Source organism: Leptodactylus fuscus, chromosome 11 (genome assembly GCF_031893055.1).
Source record: "Leptodactylus fuscus isolate aLepFus1 chromosome 11, aLepFus1.hap2, whole genome shotgun sequence".
Taxonomy (NCBI): Eukaryota; Metazoa; Chordata; class Amphibia; order Anura; family Leptodactylidae; genus Leptodactylus; species Leptodactylus fuscus.
In genome coordinates, this window is record NC_134275.1 from 59,055,096 (window position 1) to 59,071,910 (window position 16,815).

The following is a 16,815-nucleotide window of genomic DNA, read 5'->3' on the forward strand; positions in this document are numbered from 1 at the left end:
GTCAGGGGTTTTCATCTACTCTGTTTTGTCACTGTCACCCATTGAGCGCTATAAAGTGGTGACCATATGTGACATCAGTGATCGCTTTCTTCTTGACTTCATCAGTCAGACCCCTCTGATGTCTTGTCACCGTCCAGACTCCACTTACAAATGTGTTTTGTTTCTCCACAGCTGAACAGACTAATGGACCTCTAACAAACGGAGACAGAGACAACACACCTAAACCCAGGAGAAAGCTGTTGAGTTCTTCCGAAGATGAAAGCCAAGGAGAAAATGAAGATAAAGTGGAGCAAGATAAAGAGGAGGAGGAAGAAGAAACCAATAAAACTCCCCACTCCCCCTCTGCAAGCCACTCCGATTCGAGCCTAAGTTCAAAAAGCGCATCCGAGTCAGAGTGCAGCTCAGACCCCGACTCTTCTGCCAAATCTGACCAGGACTATGTGGATGGCGACCACGATTACACCAAAGTGTCACGGACAAAGCTGAAAAGGAAACGAGCCAGCACTGCCAGTGACAACAAATCTAAAGGGAAGGGGCGGGGACGAGGGAGGGGCAGGGGACGAGGCCGAGCAAAGAGTTACCACCTAAGAGGTGCCGAGAACAAAAAGGGAAAAGGTCGAGGCAGAGGGAGGGGAACCCCCAAAAAGGAGCCTCCTCACAGCCCGGCTTTGAAACAGTTGTCAGATGAGGACGTCGACGAGGACCACTGTGAGGACGATGACGGAGATGAGAGCGACTTCATAGAGCAAGAGAGGAAGAAACCCCGGATCAACACACGAAACCAGGGCAGGAGAACAGTCTTGTACAACGACGACGACTCAGACAACGAGCCCGACGGCCTGCTGCAGATCGATGACCCATTAAATCTTGGCACCTCCAGATCGGGAAGAGTGAGGAAGATGACAGAAAAGGCCAGGGTCAGCCACCTGATGGGCTGGAACGGCTGATGGCGGCCAACACTCCCAAGGATTCTTTATACTGCAGGGATTTTACCGGAAGATAATTCCATGTAGGGTTTTTGGTCGGATTGTTTTACTTGGTGCTTTTTTTCGATGCTGTTATCAAAGTATTCACGCCCCATCAGCCTTATTCATGAGGTCTTAAGACGATTTACAGCCACAGAAATCCAACACTACAGATTTTGGGGTGCAGCATCCTGCACTACATGAACTCCACGCTGCCGGCTTTTATTTTCTAATGATCGTGGCGACAGCTTTGTGTGTATTATAGCGTTAAGCACCTTTTATAGAGATTTTATATGGTTTTGTGACTTTATGCTTAAAGTACAGAAATTCATATTTTTTGCACAAGACTCCAACCCCGATGGCAGCTCCTAAATGTTTACAGTTCTTACATTTTGGTTGGGTTTGGGGGAGGGAGGGGTATCACAATATACAAATTTTCCAATGCCAAATGTATTAGCGCCCATGGGTCAGTTCTCTTCTGTGTTTGTTTTTTGGCTGTGCCTTCGTAAATATGTTTTTTGCCCCCTCAGCGTTGCGCTTGGTGGATACTGGAAGTTCTGTAGCCATTTTACCTTTTGCGTTGGCAGCTTCAAACTACCTCTGACGCGTCTTTTGCTACTGTGAACACACAAGGACTAGGTTGGGACGAAGGAGTTGTTCCTGTTACTGAAAGTTTTCAGCGGTGTTTTAGGGTTGGGAAAGGGGTGGGGTATAAAGCCGCTGTAGATTTGTGAAGGGTGGGGTATAATGGGAGCAGTACTAGATCATGGGGTGAAGGGGGGAGTCACTGTGTTTTGCACTCCAGAGCTGCCCATCGTACTGTTGCATTAAGTGGATATTTATTGTACCTTGTGTTAGACGACTGGGCCTGGTGCTCCTCTCTGGCTTATAAAGGTTCTAGTCGCCTCCATTGTATACTTTCCTGCCGGTGGCACCCTCGCTCCTTTTCCCAGGATTATGAGAATCTTATCTTCCCCTTGACCCGGTCAGAGATGTAACAATAGCAACTGATGATATTTGGAAACATACTGGGGCCGGTGAGATGCATTAGGTGGTGAGGGCGCGAAGATCAATCGCCAATTCTGTGACCAATCAGGTTCCCATACAATGCTTATATGTTCCCATAGCATCAAATGAGCCCCCTCCCATTAAGCGATGTCTGAGTTTACAGTCTGTAGTCGGCTCCAGTTCTCAGACAGCCATTGTCGCCTTTCACCAGGAATCTCGGGGCGTTCGGTTTACACTCCTGATTGTATCGCAGCGGCCATATCGGCTGACGCCACCACCACTCGGTGCTTAACATGAGTCTTTGTTCTCATTGTCAAGGGCTTCCTGATCCTTCCACCTCCACCAGGTGACCAATATTTCATCCATTTTCTGCGGGTCCTTTGCTGCGCTTGTGACGCTCTGTTCTGCTATATCCGCACCGATTTTGGTTCATTTGGGGCCCAGAACCCCCCCTCCCCAATTTTAACTGAAAAGATGTCCTGCTGATGGTTGTGTTCCTCACTTTTCCCCGCTTCCCTCCTTTTTTAGATTTCACTTTTGATCGTCACGTAATTGGAAATCTTTACGTCGTGTCTTGTTCTTTAGTAACAGCCAGAGCTGCACCCATAGTTCTGTCAGATCGGGGCATATTGTCTAGTCGGGTACAGGGCAGCCAGTCTCCTGTTGATGCAAAACCTCTGCTCTGATGTAGAAGACGCTTCATCTTCCAGAATGTAATGCAGCAGTGTATTTTTCCTCTAAACCACCAGAGTTGTGTACACAGCTTTGAGTGTGACTGGAGTAGAAGTATAGTAAATTATGTTTTCCTGTGGATATTTTTATCTCGAACATGGAGGTTTCCTTCCACTAAATTAGAACCACTGGCAATCTGCAGTTGCCAAAATTATCACATGGACTGGTTGCGCTGTAGCTGGGGGTGGACCACTGTATGATATCACAGGATGCCATCACGGATCTAGGAAGAGAGGAATGAAGGGGTTAAAATATTAACTTTTAAAGCAAACCAAGCTTTAAAATAAAGAACAGAAAGAAGGAGCAATTTTATTTCAGTCACAACACTTTACCGCTTAGGAATGTCAACAGTGAGGTGTGACTTAGTAAGGGGGAGGGGGGGGAGAAGATGAGCCAAGTGTATTCAGGAGCGCACCAGCAAAGCATGGATTCAGGCTAGCATGGGAACAGTCATCATAGGAGCTCTATGTTTTGTGGTTGTGGCCCCTAGTTGAGGATCCTGCATCAGTATTGTTATGTGCTCCGACCTGGACATGGTTGGATCGGTTGTAAATGTCATTCCCTGCTTTGTTTCATGTTACTTTTATTTGTGCCAATGGGTTTATTGCCATATCCAAAACCTGGTATCTCTTACACTGATGGGGGTCTTCTGAGCAATCGTAAGTGATGATCTAGAGGGGCGCTGGTATCTCCTCCAAGAGCAGGGGTGCATGATACCTTGTTTCATTTACATTGGCAGGGGTCTCCACCTGGTGCATTGTGTAGGGTAACCAGGGGCGCACTGGTATCCCTCACATTGGTGGAGGTCGCCTCCTGTTGCATTGTGTTTGATATTGTGGAGGATGGGGTTGTGGTGCTGATATAATATACAGTCAGGAATATCTCAGTTCTCCACATCCTTCATTCACGAGCTCCTCCAGAAAAAGCAATAACTGTAGAAGCTGCCATGTTCTGTGCTGTGGTTGGTGCACCAGCAATGCGTATGACTGTGTCAGTGACTGAGCCGGTATGTTTTTTCTTTTTGACTTTTTAGCAAAGTGACAAAAATCCAGGCACATGGGAAATATTGACTGGTCACTATAGAGTCCTCTATTTATTGGAGGTGGCCACATACAATGTTGTGTAGCTGCATGTGCTGAAATGGTCATGGGAAGTTCTGCTATACAATAGACTGCCACTCCTTGCAAGGCAGATGTTTTCTGCTCTACAGTAGACTGCCATTCCGTGCTGAACATACAGATGTTTCCTGTCCTACATTAGACTGCCCCTCTGTTCTGTACAGATGCAGGATCTCTTCCTTTCCACAATACACAGATGTGCTGGCTGCTGTACAGTAGACTTCCGCTCTGTGCTGCACAGATGTGCGTACTCTGCTGTACGGTAGACTGGTCACTTTGTACTGCACAGAACTATACAGTAGACTACCTTTCTTGCTGCATATCCCTCCCACACAAGAAGCATAGAAACACAAGCAAGAGGACAGAAACGGACAGAACTAGTAGAGTTTGTTATGTACTGGAGAGGTGGGAATTGCTTCGCCCCATTCTCTGCCGCACCCCACAGGCATGCATTTCCTAGCATTAGACTTTCTATTTTCTTGTACCATTGTTGAGTTTGTATCTGATGGGGCTGCATGTTTAGATTCGTATTGCGGCTTGTGGTCAGATATGAGGAGTCTCCTTGTGATGTCAGTCAGCGGTTTCTGTTGCTCGATGACATTACCATAGAGCGAGGCTCGTAGGTTTTATTTATAGGGTCATTTAATGGGGTGGGGATAGATTTCGGGGAGCTGCTCTGTCTCCCATCTTGACCACAGTATTTGTGCACTCGCGGTGCTCCCTATCTGCTCTAGACACCGGTCTAGCACATGCGGCGTCATTGCGTGGGTTGGACCTTTTGCATCGTTTATTCTTGGGGAGCCGTTTTTTGGCATCTCTGCTGTACGTCTCGCTGTCTCAGGTTCTTAATAATTCAGGGATTTTTTTTATGGCCGTGTGGGCCGCACCAAATGTTCTATTTATATGCAATGAGCTGTAGTTGTTTTGTATTGTAAAGAACATTGTACATTTGTAAAGTCGCGTTTTCTAGATCTTTGTTTTTTTTTGTACACTTTTCTTTCCCCCCCCCCCCCAAAAAAAAAAAAAAAAGGATGAGATTTTAGTTTAGATTTTGAGATGAGAAGAGCAGGAGATGCCTCCAAAAACTTCTCATCCTGTAAATTTAGGAGGTTCATCTAAAATAAATATATAAATTGAATTGACTGTGGCCTGCGAAACTTGGATTCTGTTCTTCAGGGTCTAGACTGCCAAACATCATTGTGTGTCCTGGACTATGGTGGAAAAAATCCTGAAAAGATTAGAAAAATACAAGTTGTTTTTTTTACCTGAACTTGTCAAGGTGGCCCTCCCCCATCAGTGAGTCTCTCGTATAATGTTCTCTCCTCGTGATTTAGTGGACCAGAGTCGCTCTGTGAATGATTTGCCAGTTTTTGGGTGAATTGGTAAACGCTTGTTTTATTCCCTTGAATTCCTGTTTTTTTTTACACTTTTTTTTTTTTTTTATTTTGTTCATGATTTATTTATTTGTTTTTTTTAAATTAAAGATTTCTGTAAAAAAAAAAAAAAAAAAGTGTGAAGTCTAATATTTTCGGCATTATACAGGTTGATGTATCGTTTTGTGGAGTAAGGGGGAGTTATACTGGGCGCAGGCACCCACATGGAGAATTAATGGTAATTGGTAATGTGAGGACACTAAGGGAGATTCTGTAGGGGAACTAAAGGGACATTGATCTGTCAAGAGAGCACAAAGAGATATACTGTAGGGAGAACTAAAGGGGCATTACAATGTTTGGTGCCATTAGGCATGCCACTGTATGGGGACCTGAGGATTCCTACTGTGTGCCACACAAAAAGGAAACTATGAAAGTGTGGGAGCGCTAGGAGGCCGCATTGATGGTACGCAGAGAAGAGCACACATTCTTCCAATGAAGGATGGGCACTTGAATGGCTATTGAGGTGACTGATATATGAGAATGTACAGGTAGTCCTTGTTTCGTGGTTACGACTAGAGATGAGCGAGTAGGTCCTTGCTAGTCAGGAGAGCTGGCAGCTTGCATTTATGCGGGAGCTGACTTTTTCTCATAGGAATGCATTGACCAGCGTTGATTGGCCAGTGTACAGCATTCGGCCAATCAACGCTGGTTCTGCCGAAGGCTCGTCTGTAAGGAGGTGGAGCCTAAAATCGGACCACAATGGAGACTGCTGTGGTCCGATCTTAGACTCCGCCTCCTCACAGACGAGCCTCCGGCAGAACCAGCGTTGATTGGCCGAATGCTGTACACTGGTCAATGCATTCCTATGAGGAAAAAGTCAGCTCCCTTGTAACAGCAAGCTGCCAGCTCTCCCGACTAGCAAGGAAGAGCCTGCTGCAGAACCAGCGTTGATTTGCCGCAGGCTCGTCTTTGCTAGCTGGGAGAGCTGGCAGCTGCCAGCTCTCCCTATACAGTACGTGATTTAGTGTGCAGCGGCTCGGTACCGAGGAAGACTGTACTGTACTGTATATGGTAGTGTCTTCCTCGGTTCTGAGCTGCTGCACACCAAATCACGTTGATCCGTTCCTACGCGGCATCGTATGGTACATGTTTCCGACTTAAATTCAGTTTACGACGCCACGTAAGAACGGATCAACGTTGTAAGTCGAGGACTACCTGTATATCAATGCAGAGAAGGGCGCTATTACTTCATGAGTGCATCGGGTGGGGTTAGAGCTGTAGCTTAAAGAGGACCTCTCACTACCTCCAGCAAGTCCGGCTCTTTCAACCATTTAACAGCGCCTGCTCTGCTGATTCCAGCACAGTTGAAATTTTTTCTCTAGCCCCCATCATTCCCCCTACGCCCAACCAGCAGCACAACTGGGGTATTTCTGCCCCTGTGAGCTGTTAGGACAGGTGGAACTTTTAATTAACTAACTAATTTAACCCCCTATAAGAGGCTGACAGACCTCCTCCCCCCTGTGTTTTTTTTCTGTCCTGTGCAGGACAGGACAGGTGGAGGGGGGAGAAGTGTATCGTCCTCTTAGAGGGGGTCCCTCTCCCCTATACTTCCAGATTTCTTTTTACCTTAATGGTGACTACCTGCCTTGCTTCCCTGCCGGTCTGAGAGGCCGGCGCGTGTTTTGCCGGCCCTCCGCGGGGATCCGGGCGGGTAGGAACCTTTGTTCTCCGGCGGTCGGAGCGGAAACTTCGGCTCGCGGCTGTGTTCTCCCCATCCGGCGGAACTTCCGCTTCCGGGGTTGCCGCGCATGCGCGCCGGCGCTTGCCGCAGATTTTTTGGGTTTCTTTAGGTCTCCTTCTCTCCCTCTATTGTTTCTTCAGGGAGAGAGGATGATATACTGGCCTGCTTGCCCTGGTGCCCTGTTTGGGGCAGGTTTGGGGGGCAATTTCACGGCGGCTGCCCGTGGGTAGGCGGGGTCTTGACCTACCCCGCCCCCTTATTCCTCCTGGCTTTATAAAGCCCCTCCTGCCGCCTAGTCTTTGCTTGCCACTGTCTGGGTGTCAAGCTGTCGGTTTGTACTCAGGAATTTGGGCTAAACAAGCTATTCTTACTAGGTGGGCAGGGGGGAAGGCGGGCTTCTGGCTTGTTGCTGCTGGGACCTACTAACTTTATGTTAAATTCTTTTCTCAGCATGTCTTCAAAAAGGAAGCATTTTGCCTGTGGCAAATGCAGGATCCCTTTGGCGGATGCATATGAATATCGATTTTGCCAGGGCTGCAGGGGTCCCCCATCTGACGATACCCCCCTTCGGGACGTGGTTGGCTGGGTGAAGGACTTTGTACATCAGTCCATGAGGGAAGTGAAAGATTCCATCTCCCACCTGGCAAAGAGGCCCCGCATGGAGCCCACCGAGCTCTCCCTTCCCCCTCTGGAAGACCTCCATATTGGGGAGGTTGACTCATCCGAGGATGAGCCGGAAGCAGAGAAGGCCATTTTTCCTGCCGAGAAAATGCCTAGGCTGCTAAAGGCCATTAGGTCCAGGGACCGTGACAGCGGTGAAGGGACGAGCCGAAGATCCAGGTCCTTTAGGGCGGACTCTGACCTGGTCCGCAAAATCGAAGCTGAGTGGAGACGCCCTGAAAAAGCATTCAACCCCTCCAGACGCTTCAAGGCTCTGTTTCCGGTCACAGAGTCCCAGCAGGGAGCCTGGGGTTTCCCCCCGAAGGTGGATATGGCGGTAGCCAAACTATCCAGGCGCACCGTAGTACCCTCGGAGGATGGGTCCAACTTGCAGGATCCCATGGACCGCCGAGTTGAAGGGTCACTCAGGTGAATTTATGCAGCCTCCTCTGCCCAGGCCTCCGTGGGCATCTCCGCCAGTGAGGTGGTGTCGGGCCTAAAGGCCGAGCTGTCGTACCTAGCAAGGGACATTGATTCTGGCATACACCGAGATGACCTTTTGACAGCGATGTCAGATATTAACCTAATGGTTGACCATTTGTCTGAGGCCACATTTTACCAGACAAAACTGGCTGCCAGGGCAATGGCGCTTTCCACCGCGGCCAGACGCCCCCTATGGTTAAAGCCTTGGAGAGCTGACAATGCCTCCAAATAAGGCCTGTGCGCCCTCCCCTTCGAACCCGGCAAGTTGTTCGGCAGGGAATTGGATCGGATAATGGAGGGTCTGGCTGATTCTAAAGGGAAGAATCTCCCTCAACCTTCCAGCAGCAGCAGAAGACCTTCCTTTCGGGGCCGCAGGTTTCCCAGAAGTGGTTCTAGGGGCCAGAGACGCCCTGGTCCTCAGTCCAGAGGTGGAGGTCGCGGTGCTTCCCGTGACCAACAGAAGCGCTTTTCCTTCTGACTATCTGACCCTCCCTCCCCGCGCCCCCGCGACTGTTGGCGTCCGACTCTCCCACCATATGTTGGCGTGGATTCGTCATGTGCAAGACCCCTGGGTCCTGCAAGTGATCCAAGAAGGATACAGGATAAAGTTCATCTCATATCCTACAGACAAGTTTGTAACAACTCGCCCTTTTCAGGGCACAAAACAACTTCATCTAGAAGAATCCGTCCGAGAGTACGTGGACAAAGCCGCATTGGAGCCGGTTCCCCGCTCAGAACACGGCCAAGGCGTTTATTCTCCGGTCTTCCTTGTTCCCAAGCCGTCAGGCGGATGATTATCGACCTCAGATACTTGAATCGATTCATTCACAAGGTACGGTTCCGCATGGAAACCATCAAGTCGGTCCTTCCTTCAAGTCTGAGATCACTTCGTCACCTTGGATCTAAGGGACGCATACCTCCACGTACCTATTCTTCTGGAATACAGGAAGTTCCTGAGAATTGCTGTACACCTAAAGGGAAAACTGCCTCACTTCCAGTTTATGGCTCTCCCATTCGGCATATCCTTGGCCCCCCACACCTTCACAAAGGTAGTGGCTCCGGTCGCAGCCGCCCTGCGCCTCCAGGGGATCTTCATAGTCCCATATCTAGATGACTGGCTCCTAAAAGCCCAGTCAAAGGAGGTCCTCGCCATCACAGTGGCGTTATTAAACGAGCTGGGCTGGCTAATAAACTGGCAGAAGTCGGTAGTGGTTCCATCAACCCGGATCCAGTTCCTGGGATTTATCTTGGACTCTCTCAGTATGACGATCCCCCTGCCCTCTCCTCGCAAGGAGAAGATTGGTCGAGCGGCTCATCACCTGTCCATCACCCAGAAGGTTACTATCAGGACGGCCATGAAAGTCCTAGGTCTTATGTCTGCCACCATCGAGGCAGTTCCTTGGACCCTGTGGCACATGCGCCCATTACAAAGCGAGATCTTGAGAGTCTGGAACCACAGTCCTTCAGGACTACAGCAGCCTATCCAGTTATCCATCAGTACCCGTCGATCACTGGTTTGGTAGTCCCATCTTCAGGACGGGAAGTCCACGGTCCAGACCTCCTGGATCCTGTTGACAACAGATGCCTCCCTCACAGGATGGGGGGTGCATCTGGGGGAGACCCCGGTACAAGGTACATGGAATCGTCTGGAGAAAACACGCTCATCCAATTGGCGCGAGCTTACGGCAGTTCACCGTGCACTTCTGATGTTTGCTGCTCTCCTGCAGGGACAAGCTGTGAAGATAAGAACGGACAACTTAACAGCAGTCCATTACATCAACAAGCAAGGGGGAACCAGATCCCCCTCTCTCCTGCAGGTAACCAACTTAATATTTGCCTGGGCAGAGAAAAATCTGTCCCAGTTGTCAGCAGTTCATATCCGAGGACGTTTGAATATCCTTGCGGATCAGCTCAGCAGAGGCCTAGTGACGTCAGGCGAATGGTCCCTGAATCCAGACATCTTTCACCAGCTCACCGAGATGTGGGGTCTCCCCGAGGTGGATCTGATGGCCACCCAATACAACGCCAAAGTAGAAAGGTTTTGCTCCCTGTACCGGGAAGACAACCCTTTGACGGTGGATGCCCTGTCAATACCTTGGAGGTTCAGACTGGCGTACGTCTTTCCTCCTATTCCGATGATTCCGAAGGTATTGGCGAAACTCAGGCAGGACCAGACCTCGGCAATAGTGATCATGCCGTTGTGGCCAAAGAGGGCATGGTTTACCCACCTCATCCTAATGAGTCGAGGGACCTACTGGAGGCTTCCATCAGTCCACAACCTGGTAACTCTAAACAGACAGCTCTGCCAGGACCTGGAAAGGTTCAACCTCACTGCCTGGAGGTTAACCGCGCCGTATGTGAAGATAGAGGATTGTCCCAGGGAGTGCTAAGGACTTTAGCCCATTCAAGAGCGGAATCTACCAACCGGAGCTACCAAAGGATCGCCCGGATATTCCAAGGTTGGTGTACGGATAACCAGCGCAGCTTGGATAGAAATTCGGTCATGGAATTCCTTCAAGCTGGCCTAGAGAGGGGGCTTGCACCAGCCACCCTGAAGGTTCAAGTTTCAGCTCTGTCCGCTCTCCTGGAGACTCGACTATCACAGGATCCTCTAATCGGGCAATTCCTAAGAGGGGCCGTCAGGCTCCGCCCCCAGGTACAACCTCCAGTCCCTAAGTGGGACTTGGCTGCGGTTCTACAGGGGCTTTGCTCTCCCCCCTTCGAACCTTTGTCTGAAGTGGATTGGAAGTACCTGTCATACAAGGTTACCTTTCTATTGGCAATAACCTCCGCCAAGAGGGTTGGAGAACTACAGGCCCTAGCGGCCTCGGAACCCTTTATAACCTTCTTCCCGGACAGAGTACAACTAAGGTTCGTCCCAGGATTCTTGCCAAAGGTACCTACACTTCAGAACATCAACCAGGTAATTTCCTTACCGGCCTTCTTTCCCTCTCCCACTTCTGAGTGGGAAGAGAAGATGCACAAGCTGGACTTGGTCAGAGCACTGCGTATTTACCTAGACTGTACAGCCCCTTTCCGAAGGTCGGAAAATCTATTGGTCAATGTGTTTGGCCACAACAGGGGCGCCAAAGCATCAAAAGTAACCCTGTCAAGGTGGATCAGGGAAGCCATCACCTGCTCCCTGCGTGCTCAAGACCTTCCGGTACCAGAGTTTGTCCGTGCCCATGCCACCAGAGCAGTGGCGACGTCCTGGGCTGAAAGACGTTTCCTTTCCATGCAACAGATATGTGCCACTGCCTCCTGGAGTTCGCAGCTGACCTTCGCCAGGCACTACAGGCTGGACTGGCGTCCGGTGGATTCCACAGCATTTGGACATTCTGTATTGGCATCGGTCTGCCAAGATCACCCGCCCTAGGGTAAAGCTATACTTGCTAAATCCCCAGTTGTGCTGCTGGTTGGGCGTAGGGGGAATGGAAGATTATGAATGATAATCTGTTTTCCCTTAGCCCAAATAGCAGCACAAGTCTCCCTCCCAGTCGTATCTATTGTAAAATTCTGTTTTGTAAATCATACTTTGGTGCTAACACAGGGGGGAGGAGGTCTGTCGGCCTCTTATAGGGGGTTAAAGCTGTTAGTTAATTAAAAGTTCCACCTGTCCTAACAGCTCACAGGGGCAGAAATACCCCAGTTGTGCTGCTGTTTGGGCTAAGGGAAAACAGATTATCATTCATAATCTTCCATTCCTGAGCAATCACTGCTGTTAGTTTTGGTGTCTGATATACTATTTACATAGTTACATAGTAGATGAGGTTGGATAAAGACAGCAGTCCATCAAGTCCATGCAATATGCTTTATTGCTGATTTTTGTCCATCAAGTCCAACCTATATCCCTACACTCCCCTACAGTGTTGATTAGGCTCTGTACTGTCGGGTGGGTGGTGTCAGGCAGGAGCAGACAAGGGGGTGGAAGTCTGACACTGGCTGCCTGTGACTGGAGCCCTGAATCACGCCCCCTGCTTGACGTCACAGAGCTAACATAGTGTTTCAGGTGACAAAATTAACTATGCTTGTTCAGGAATGGTGGGGACTAAAGAGAAAGTTCCAACTGTGCTGGAATCAGTGGAGTGATACCTGTTAATATAGGCGAAGAACTAGAATTGGTGGAAGTGATGAAAGGTCCTCTTTAACATCCTACCCTTGGCTGCAACACAGTAAAAGGGTATGTTCACACGGCGGAATTTGCATTCCACGTATAAACATTCCACGCGGCTAGTGTCTGGAAGGTCAAATTTCCCATATGGTGCTGATCTCCGTGTGATGTGATCTAAAGGATGAGGCCTAAAACACAGATTCTTTATGTCAGAGACGGAGGGGAGTCTCGTGATTAGCAGCGCTCACTGTGGGTCTGGGGTCTGCCCTGCTGAATATAATTATAATGTCCCGCTTATGGAGGGATTACTGGAGGCTGAAGTCTCCTGACACGCACTGCTGCACCCATGTACAATGCCGCCGCCATCAGGTGCATGATCCCGAGAGGTCACATGTCTAGCGGACCAGACTACACCAGTGTTTGAAGTCTGCCCATGAAGGCGCCTCGCTCTGCATGTGTGCTGGAATAGAACATGTCATTGTGCTATGTGTATGGGAGCTCTGTGGATGCCAATTTTAGGAGGGGCCCATCCCACCTATGCCAGGACTACCATTCTCTTAATTTTTGCCTCTGATCTCTCTTTATAATTTCATGCAGCGGATGATGAGGAAGTAGTTGTTTATATTCCCAGCATTCTCTCCTGTCTCGGTGTTTGCTCAGCAATGACGCACGACCAACGATGAGTCACGCTCAGCCCTGCCAGGACCTTGGAGACAATCCGCTCCTTACAGGTGCACAGATCACAATCCGGATGCTGCAAGTATAGAAAGAGGGGGTGCTCACGTCTTGGCAGTGACCCCTGCACAAGCTTCTAGTCTTATGTCATGACCCATATACAAAGATATTTGGGGAGCATTTCAGCCAGAACCTGCTGTAATAAAATCTCCTGAATATTTCCTCAGTCACCGATAACTTCTCGTTATAAGGAGCAAGAACCTCTCCGCTGCAGAGAGGAATGAGCCCAACTCTATACATAAAGCTCTGTTCATCCTGCACCTCCTGCTTCATGAATAGAATGCTACAAAAGTAACTATTGACAAATGCAAGGCCTAGGTATGAGGCCTAAAGAGGTGGGGCCCTAGTGAGAACAGGGGCCTGGTGAGTCCAACAAACGGGAACAGATGGAGAGAACCCGGGGTCAGTGAGACTGGAGTGTGCAATGTTTCCGATGTTCTCGGATGTGGATCCCTCCCCTGCTACTCTCACATCCTTGTAGATCCAGTTCTTCAGCCACTATCTGTAAATCATCTCCTAGAGGAAAGGAGTGATGGTCAGCAGCACAAATACCACAGGACAGCCATAGGCAGCCAGCTGGCCAGCCTCATGTTTTGTCTCATGGTCTTTAACCCCTTGGTAACATTTGCTGTACATGCACGATGGATCAGAACATGGTAATTTGTTGCTGGCTATAGTGATGAGCCCACATCAGTGCCGTTGATCCAGCAGCAGTATCCATGATGGGAGTTATACTCTGATCAATGATTTTTCATCCCTCTGATGCTGCAGTCAGTAGTAACTATGGGAGTCAGTCAAGATTGCGGAGTGCCAATTGGTTATTGAGGCAACCCTGACCCCAAAAAGGTGTCAAATGCCAAGAAAAACTACTTCCCACCCCACAAAAAATAAGCCCTTACATGGCAATGTAAAGTTTTTTTGTTTTTGTTTTTTTTTAACATTTTATTTTCTAAGTATCAAAATATATACGCCTGTTCCACTTCACTTTTTGCCATATTTAAGTAAATTATATTGAATGTTGTCCGCAAGAAATACAACTCATTCGGCAAAAACCAAGTCCATATATGGAAATATTAATGGAAGGCAGGGAATAAAAAGCTGAAAGAAAGAAAATTGACTGACTGTGTTCTTAAGGGGTTAATAGGATAGCCCCACTGACCTGCAGCCATATATATGAATAGACAAGCCAGGTCTGCAAGAACAACTCTCCATTATGGCCCCATCTATGACATCCATAGGGAGCAAACCCTTTAAGAGAAGTGCAGAGATGTGAGGGTCACCTGTTGTCACCTCCGCCCCTATAGCTGTGCCTCAGGCTCTGGGTAGGTAACAGGAAGGAAGGTTTTGCAGGATTATGACATCTCGGCTCCACGTTCACAGGTTAATTCCTTCTGCTCCAATCCTAAGCACCTGCTCTAAAACACAAAATCTCGCCCCAAGCTACTTGAGTACCACCCACTTCTGGCATCTACTGCAACTCAGCCTGAAACGTAAGACATGTGACCAGCAGAGCAAATCATCCCAGAGCCAAGACAACCTCAGTCAATATTTGTCAGGTCTGGGAGGAAAAACTTCTCCGCAGCTCTGTTTGACGCAACAGAGGTGGAAGCTTTTAGTAAGATGAGCTCATGGAAAAGCTGAGAGTGTGGCCCCTACGGTGACACATGTCTTCACCATGAAGGACAGGCTGGAGGAACTGAAGAACAGAATTCATAATGATGACCTCTTGGACTATAATGAACACCTGGCCTTTGATAACCCCGTCTTCCAGGATGGTGAGACTAACGATATGGACATATTCTTCCAGGAGATCTCCAACCTGTCCCAGGCCCTGAAGAAGCTAAAAACGTTGGCCGAAACCATTGAAAACAAACAAGAGGAAGTACTCTGCAGCACCACCGAAGCCAAAATCTGTGAGGGCAAGAAGGAGTTAGGGGTCATGAAGAACCTGCTCACGACCGAGGCCAAGACCCTGCAATCCCAACTCAGCCTGATGAAGAACAGCCTAGCCCAAGACAATAAGAACTGGATGGTGGAACACCGAATACGGCAAAGTCAATTTACCGTCTTAACCAACAGATTCCGGGAGATCATGACCCAGCATTACATCAACGAGACCCGGTATGTGGGGAAATTGAAGGACCAGATTGTGAGACAAGCGGAGCTAGCCGGCCTGGAACTCCAGGAAGAGGAAATCAATGAACTGATCGGGAGTCCGAAGGCTCCTCAGATTGTCGGCCATGACCTCGAGATTCTTAAAGCAAAGCAACATCTGGCCATGGCCCAGGAGAGGCACAAGCAGCTGCTGGACCTGGAGGTCCAGATAACAGAGCTGCACTCCCTCTTTATCCAGCTGGATTTGTTGGTATCGGAACAGGAAGATGTGATAAATAATATAGAGTACAATGTCCTGAACACCATGGACTACATCTCGCAGTCCAAGGAACAAGTGAAGAAGGCACTGAAGTACCAGAGACAGTCACGCATTGCCGCTGCCATATCTGCTGTGCTAGGACTCTGTGCATGTTGTACCTGTCTGTCCTGTATGTCTGGAGCCGTGCGGTAATGTCCTGAGGCTGCAGTTATTCCTGTGTAGGGAGATAATATATTTTAGTTAAAGGGCCGGTAACTCTGCAGTGCTGGAACCTAATAAGAGGAGCATCTGATATCTGTCACACACATGATGTCAATGTCTCTGGAGGTTATCTCACTGGAGATATGCGGCAAAGTAGTGATGATGGTGTTAGCGAGGGTCCGACACTCCATGTCACTCATCCCATTAAAGGACATTACAGTCAGCCTCTCCCCTCCTGACATGGCTGATATCAGAGAGTAATAGATTGTATTCACCTGTCCTACAGTCAGCCTCTCCTCTCCTGACATGGCTGATAACAGAGAGTAATAGATTGTATTCACCTGTCCTACAGTCAGCCTCTCCCCTCCTGACATGGCTGATAACAGATAGTAATAGATTGTATCACCTGTACAGTACAGTCTGGCGGTGAGATGACTCTGATGCAATGTTGTTCTCTGTTTCTTGCTGCTTGGATGATATTTATATTCTGAGTATATTTGGTGATATTTCTGTTATTTTGATAAAGTAAAATTTCTGTGATATATATGAATAATCTTTGGCGTTTTTTCTCATCATGTTGAGCAGGATGATGTATATGATGGCTGTACATGTATGCTAACGTATATATAGACGTGCCTGCGCCTATAGGGGCTTTTATTTAGACTGGCATATGAAATGCCAGTTGTAGGCCCGATTCACAACTACATTCAGTAGTCCATACGGGGAGTCTGCTTGGGGACCCCCTGCACGGAATACTGAACACATTAAAAGCGGTTAGCTAAGAAACCACAGGACCCCAAAGACTATAATGGGGTCCGTGTGGTTTCCCGTCGGTATTCGCACAAATTATCCAGAGAGCAAAGTGCTGTAAACAGCACTTTTCCCTCTGCATGTTTTGTGTGGAAACCCAGCAGGAACCAAATGGACCCCATTATAGTCTTTAGGGTCCGTGTGGTTTCTTAGCTAACCGCTTTTAATGCATTCAGTATTCCATTCAGGGGGTCCCCAAGCAGACTCCCCTTATGGACTACTGAATGTAGTTGTGAACCGGGCCTTAAAAAATATGGCCCAATCTATTTAATGCAAGCGGTAGATACAGTGTATACACCATATGTAGTAGATACATTGTATATGTTGTGTATGTGGTAGATACATTGTATACACTATATGTTACAGACAATATACAACATATGTGGTAAATACACAGTATATGTTATATGTAGTATATACACTGTATACATACCTCCCAACCACCCCGGATTCTTCGGGACATTACCAGATTGTGGGTTCTGTCCCGTAGTCCCGGTCGGCAGG

The 16,815-nt window shown here is 48.4% G+C and overlaps 2 protein-coding genes across 6 annotated transcripts in view; both read left to right on the forward strand.

Annotated features, from left to right (window-relative positions):
- BRWD3 (bromodomain and WD repeat domain containing 3) overlaps positions 1 to 16,815 on the forward strand; it is a 356,261-nt gene that overhangs the window by 24,811 nt on the left and 314,635 nt on the right. For 4 of the 5 annotated variants that reach the window (XM_075259245.1, XM_075259246.1, XM_075259247.1 and 1 more), the window contains exon 40: positions 172 to 5,239. In XM_075259245.1, coding sequence (XP_075115346.1) covers positions 172 to 947 — 776 coding nt within the window. In that variant the 3' untranslated portion in view covers positions 948 to 5,239. Of the gene's footprint in view, positions 1 to 171; positions 5,240 to 16,815 lie in introns of those variants that run through there. The other variant, XR_012711825.1, reaches the window with a different exon arrangement.
- On the forward strand, positions 14,527 to 15,532 carry LOC142184252 (syntaxin-3-like). Its single transcript, XM_075259021.1, has one exon. The coding sequence runs from the start codon at positions 14,602 to 14,604 to the stop codon at positions 15,490 to 15,492; it is 891 nt and encodes a 296-aa protein (XP_075115122.1). The 5' UTR covers positions 14,527 to 14,601; the 3' UTR covers positions 15,493 to 15,532.

Excerpts from the sequence above, each read along its gene's own strand:
- LOC142184252 (XM_075259021.1), top strand. The coding sequence starts at position 14,602 with ATGAAGGACAGGCTGGAGGAACTGAAGAACAGAATTCATAATGATGAC.